We start from the raw sequence: 6250 nt of genomic DNA on the forward strand, positions 1-6250 counted from the left end.
GTGTTCACTGCAATTTACAAAAGGGGGCAGCACTGCAAAAAAAACAAGTTGTTTGAATATGCAGCTGCAAAGTCTGCACTGAACTTACTTTCTTTTCTAGGCATTCTGCAAATTTCAGTTGCTTCAGGAGCTTCTTCTGTTTGTTGCTGAAGCGGTTGTCCTGCTCTGCGCTTGTTCCCTGCAGGAACAACAAGAGCTTAATTACATAAGCCGTACTTAATGAGCCATCACCCCAGGCTTTCTTCTCAACACTCTTTTTCTGCTTGGACTTTAATGAAGGAATTGCCTCTACATACACCTCTTAACAAATTGCACTGTTATTCAGCTTTGTTGAAAGGGTCTCTTGTCTGTAAGGCTTCCTGTCCTGCTCACGAAAATCAAATTTCAGAATGCCCCACCCACACCTCAGTTATAGAGTAACCACAGCTTTTCACGTGAAAGCATAAAGGCGCATCTAGCAATATTGAGAACAATTAGTACGATGCTGGTAGTTTGTACTATGTTAGCTCGTGTTTTCTGTTCATTCTCATAAACACAACAGGGCATCCACATTTGAAAAGTTTTACTTGAAAAGTAAAATAAAATCTAAACAGTGAAAACAAGTTACTTTTAATGGTGCACAGCCTTGAAGTAATCTCCCTATCTTCAGTTAAGCAAATCACTGAAACAAACTTTGTTTCTTCCAACACCACTTTGAAAGTACGGCAATAGTGGCTTTTAAAGAAAAATGGTAGACTTCATACCACATTGGACAGTGAGCTACCAGGCACCTATAAGAAGAAAAAAGCAACACTTGGCACCAGAAAGGTGCGGGAGGGCACTGCTGCTGTTTTGTAAAAAAGTTTAAGTTGAGATATGTGAATCTGCTCAGACTTGAAAGCACTCTATTAAGACAAATCCCATTACCATTGGACACATTGACAGCGGGTCTACTACATGTTTGGGCATTCTTAAAGACATCCAGGTTATACATACACCATTATTATGGTTGGTAACATTTTAGTTGTTCTTGCTCCAAACCAAAAGGGATATGTAATCAAATCGCCGTCAAGTTGCAGATGACTTATGGTGTCCCCGTAGGGTTTTCAAGGCAAGAGTTGTTTGAAAGTGGTTTGCCATTGCCTGCCTATGCACAGGTTCAGAGAGTTTTGAGAGAATTGTGGCTGGCCCAAGGTCACCCAGCAGGCTTCATGTGGCGGAGTGGGGAATCGAACCCCGTCCTCAGGATTAGAGTCTCGCCGCTCTTAACCACTACACCACGCTGTTTTCAAGAAACATTTCTGTGAGAACAGAATGCTGAATGTGATGGGCCCTTTGTCTTATCCAGCATGACTCTTCTTATGATTTTATTTTATCACACTTCAAATAAAAAGGCTGAAGTACTTGTATCTTTTAAACAATTGAAACATTTACTCAAAAGCCATTTATTCTGCATTTTTCTACTGAGAATGCAATTCAGGAATATAAAAATAATTAGTGATCAAGCCCTAACCAAATCTACACACTGGAGGAACTAAAATTAAACACAAGCTTTAGTATCTTATACTTTGTCTTTAAAACTCACTGCAGATAAATAACTCAAAATTACAACTTTTGCCATTTGGCTTTATAGGCAAGACTGGCAAAATGCCATTAGGATGCTGCTTTGGCAAAGTCACTAACCCCAGTGTCCATCTGGGTGCCATGCAGCAAATCTGCAATGCCACAAAAGCCTGTTGACAGTCTGTATTGGGTTATAATGCCAACAAGTCACAGCATCACCAAGGGCAGCAAAATTTGCATCCTGCCTCTAGACATTTTTTTTTGCTTCCACAGTAGCTTCTAAAGTTAAAGCATACAATTCAGTACATTTTCAGTACAAAATATACACTGTACAATTCAATACATTTTCAGTACAAAATACACATTGTATTGATCATCACAACTGAAATTATAAAATGTATTTCAATGCCAGTCTCATCATGTTAAAACATTTGTCACATTTCACGCAAACTATCTGCTGCTAGCAAAATTAGAAATCATTCTGCTGGGCGAAAGTAAGGAAGCAGATCTCAAAATACTTGTACAATGGCCTCGTGGCTATTTAGACAATTGGGCAGTGAAGGGAACAACTGTTGTCAAGTTCTAAGTAGCATTAATTGATTAAAACAGTTTAAAAAATTATTTGAATCACAAGAACTCCTACAACAACCTCCATCACTAGTCCAGAGCCTGCAAAATTTGGTGTTCCCCGCCAAGCAGGAAGCTTGCTTCCTAAGGATGGCAAATGGACTACAGTAACATTTCAGATAGCCTTTCAAATGTGGGTGGGGGAGAATGCTGAGGTTCTACTCTGGTCTGTCTGGGAGACTGACACACACAAGTATAGTCTGAGAATGTACCATACAAAAACAAGATCAACCTCCACAATCCTATTATGGGGGGGGGGGGATGCTGCATGGAGCAGAACAGTGTGATTCTGCCTTATTGGCTCTACTAGATCTACACAACACTAATGACTACTAATGTGTATTTAATTCATGCTTCCTCCTGAAACCTGTGTCTTTGTTCTGAGTTGCCAGTAGATAAACAAATGGCCAGCAGAAGCTAGGCTGTGTGGCTTAAACTGAGGAAGTAAAAAATGTACAGTGTGGCTGTAGGTGCTCTAAATCCTGCAGGGCTAGGGATCTAAGGGCTGTCAATCCTGACATTGGTATCATATGACTCCACAATGCAATGAAAGGGTAGGCTGCCTCATACTGAAGGGTACCCCTGACTTCACAGAATATTTAACCATGGTCAACCGACCAGTCAGTTAATAATATTTAACTAGACTATTGATTGGAACACAAATCCTAGTGCCAACATGCTCTTAAAACTTGCAAAAATATCATAAAACAATTGGGTTATTGCACATAACTCTCTAGAAACTATACCTAAGAGCAGCAATGGCTAAATTTAGCAAGTATGCCACAAATCACTAGTGCTGCTGTAATGCACACTACAACACAAAGACAAGGGAATGCTCATTTTGCAGCACCAGCTTGATGTTATGTCATACAGTGCAATCCTAAGGAGAGTCACTCCAGTATAAGCCCATTCATTTCACTGGAGTATAGGATTGTGCCGATAAAGTCATGCTACCTGTGCATGAGGCTGGCCACCCACAACCTATTGGAAACATGTTCCAAAGAATCTGTAGGTTTCTCAGAAGTCCTTCCAGAAAGAGAAAATTTGCTATTGACTTCTGCAATGTTCAGTCATAGGGGGGAGTACTGTATATATACATTCTAGGTTTGTGTTGCAGGGAAGCTACTATGAAGAGAGCTCACTTAAAGTAGAAAATTCACAGGCCACTGACTTAGGCATAAACCAGAGCAGTGGTCAGAATATCTGACTAGGATCTGAGAAACAAGGTATGAATCCCAACTCTGCCATGAAAGTTTGCTGGATGGGTAAGCCTGGGCCAGCCACACTGTCAACCTAACCCACTTACCTCATGGGGCTGCTGTGACAATAAAATGCAGAAGAGGAGAACAAAGTAGGCTGGTCCACATCCCCACACACACACACTGGGGAGGTTGAGTATAAATACTATAGCTAAAAAATTATGCAAGCCTTCCCCAGTCCCTCCAAACACAATAAGTTCATCTGCTTATTTGTGCATTTTTGTCTACTCCCTCTTTTTACACATATGCACACCCTTACTTTTGCATTGATCTTTAAAAAAAAAAACAATTTCCCCCTGTAGATCTAATACCAGAGAACTTATTCCACAAAATAAGGAAGCCTGCATTTTCATCAGTTTTCCATTCTTGTAAACAGTCACTGTTCTTGCCAACATCAGAGCCTTTTATATAAACCTTTTACCCTGCTTGCTTTTCATGACCTTTTGACCCATGCATCAAGCAACCGCCCCATATACATACATGCACGCACCAGCTAGCTGAAGAAGCAGGCCTCCGTCCAACAACAGTTGATACATTGCAACCTTACACCACTTACTACAGAGTCTGCTAGTTGAACTTTGTAAGATTTCCTAGATGCACAAGTAAAATCAAGTAGGTAGCTGTGTTGGTCCATACCAAAAATGCAACATAGTTTGCAAGGTGGAGAACTCCAAAGCTTGCACACTGTATTGTATTATTTTGGTTGGTCTTATCAAAAGACACTGCATGATCTTTGGTTTTGGATTTCTCCAGCCAGGTTTCTTCCTTCTCATTTTTTTCTTTCTGGTTATAGGTGGACAAGGAATGGGGGCACCCAGCCCATGGGGGGGGGGAGAAACCTAGCAAATGTGTTCATTCCAGATAGCACGCAATGTGCGTCTGTAGCAGAATTAAAACAGAACGCAGCAGCACCTTAAAGACTAACAAGATTTATTCCAGCAGCAGTTTTCGTGAGTCAGCCCTTACTTCGTCAGATGCATTTTGGTGTAAATTCACTAGGCCCAAAGCCTTTACATTAAAAACAAAACAGTGAAACGAATTAATGCAGTAATAAACTGTTAGTTTCTAAAGCAGGGATGGGGAACGTCAGGCCCGGGGGCCGTATAAGGCCCGCAAAATCATTTGGTCTGGCCCATCATGGGTCCTGGCAGATCTCTAGCTCAGAAGGATGCTGCCCTGCCTGAATCTCTTGGGCCCAGCTGTGGACAGCAGAGCTCAAAAGCGAGTCGCTCTACGTGGCAGACGCTCAGAGCCGTCTCCGGTCGTGCCTCTTGGCTAAATGTTTGACTAAATATAGCAGGCTAATTTTTAAGTTGATAATTTTGTATGGCCCGCGAACGATGTTCTAAATATCCAAATGGCCCTTGGCAGAAAAAAGGTTTCCCACCCCTGTTCTAAAGAGTCACTGCGCTTATGTTTTAGTCTCCAGCAGACATCAATATGCCAATATGTGGGGGGGGGGGGTCGGAAAATGTCCCACTGGGGGAAGAGGCCAATTCTCCTCCTCCAGCTTTTCTCTTCAGCTGCAGTTTAAGGAGGCCAGAGAATTACCAGAAAACGAGAAAGAACAAACAAGAAACAGGATGGCGAAAGAAATAAGGGGAATAATAATTTTTAAAAAAGGGTGAGAGATTCCTCCTCCCCCCCCCTTTCGGTTTCTGCCGCGCGCTGGAAAAGAGCCGCCATTTTCTCCGCTCCTCACACGGTGGGCCGAGGGGAAGGAAAAAGGAGAGAAGGGGGAAGAACCGGCCAGACTGAGGCGAGCCGGGGCAGGAGACGGCGCGGAGCCCCTCGCTCAGCCACCCTTCCTCCCCTTCGCGTCTTCCGCCGCTCTTCCCTCCCTCACCAAAGCGGCACTTACGCGGAAGAACCCCGCGTCCATCTTGACTCCTCCTGCCTGGCCACAGCGAGCGCGGCTCCGTATCCCGGCATGCACCGCGCGGCTGGGAGCGAGAGGAGCAGGGCGGGTTTGCGCGTGCGCCGGCAACGTCCCTCCTCGCGCCGCTCCGGCGTTTGGCGTCGCCGCGCGAGAGAGGAAGCGGAATAGGTGACGCTTGGATTGAAGGGGGGGAGGAGGTGGGAACCGCTAAAAGAGCCGACCAATGGCGAGCTCGCGTCATGGGCACGTAGAATCCATTGCCGGGGCGGGGAGAAGCAAAGGGGAAAAAAAGACTGTCGGCCAATCAAGACGAGGCTGTGAGACAAAAGCCGGGCACGCTTAGGGCTCAGGAAGAGGGACTGTGGTTCAGTGGTAGAGCATCTACTTGGCATTCAGAAGGTCCCAGGTTCAATCCCCGGCATCTCCAGTTAAAGGGACCAGGCAGGTAGGTGATGGGAAAGGCCTCTGCCTGAGACCCTGGAGAGCCGCTGCCGGTCTGAATAGACGATACTGACTTTGATGGACCTTGATAGTCTGATTCAGTATAAGGCAGTGTCATGTGTTCACATGCGTTCATGGAGGAGAAAAGAGCAGCGGATCTTTTTTTTTTTAATATAAATATTTTTATTGGTTTTTAATAATAAATGGGATACAGAAGGAAAGAAGGGCAAGGGAATAAAAAAAGAGATAGATAGATATTATACAGCAATAATATATCTAGTATTGCCCCCTTATAGGGTATCATAATACATTAACTTCTTATTGAGTTGTGTTCAATCCCAAATGTGAATCTGCTGAGTATTATAAAGTTTTATTGTCATTTTTTGGTTTTAATATAATCATAGAATGATTTCCATTAGAGCGGCGGGTCTTTTGTGTTTGCGCCATGACGCACAAGAGTGGCAGGGGAATGCGCGCATAGGGAGAGACGGTAAAGGGGAAC

The 6250-nt window shown here is 43.8% G+C and overlaps 1 protein-coding gene across 2 annotated transcripts in view; it reads right to left on the reverse strand.

Moving 5' to 3' along the window:
- Positions 1-5362, reverse strand: part of SRRM1 (serine and arginine repetitive matrix 1) — a 29428-nt gene extending 24066 nt beyond the window's left edge. For both annotated transcript variants that reach the window (XM_056845762.1, XM_056845761.1), the window contains exons 1-2: positions 5290-5362; positions 89-178 (exon numbers count right to left, since the gene is read on the reverse strand). In XM_056845762.1, the coding sequence (XP_056701740.1) occupies positions 89-178; positions 5290-5310 (111 nt within the window). In that variant the 5' untranslated portion in view covers positions 5311-5362. The remainder of the gene's footprint in view (positions 1-88; positions 179-5289) is intronic.
- Between the last annotated feature and the right edge of the window lie 888 nt (positions 5363-6250).

Source organism: Euleptes europaea, chromosome 3, assembly GCF_029931775.1.
Source record: "Euleptes europaea isolate rEulEur1 chromosome 3, rEulEur1.hap1, whole genome shotgun sequence".
Taxonomy (NCBI): Eukaryota; Metazoa; Chordata; class Lepidosauria; order Squamata; family Sphaerodactylidae; genus Euleptes; species Euleptes europaea.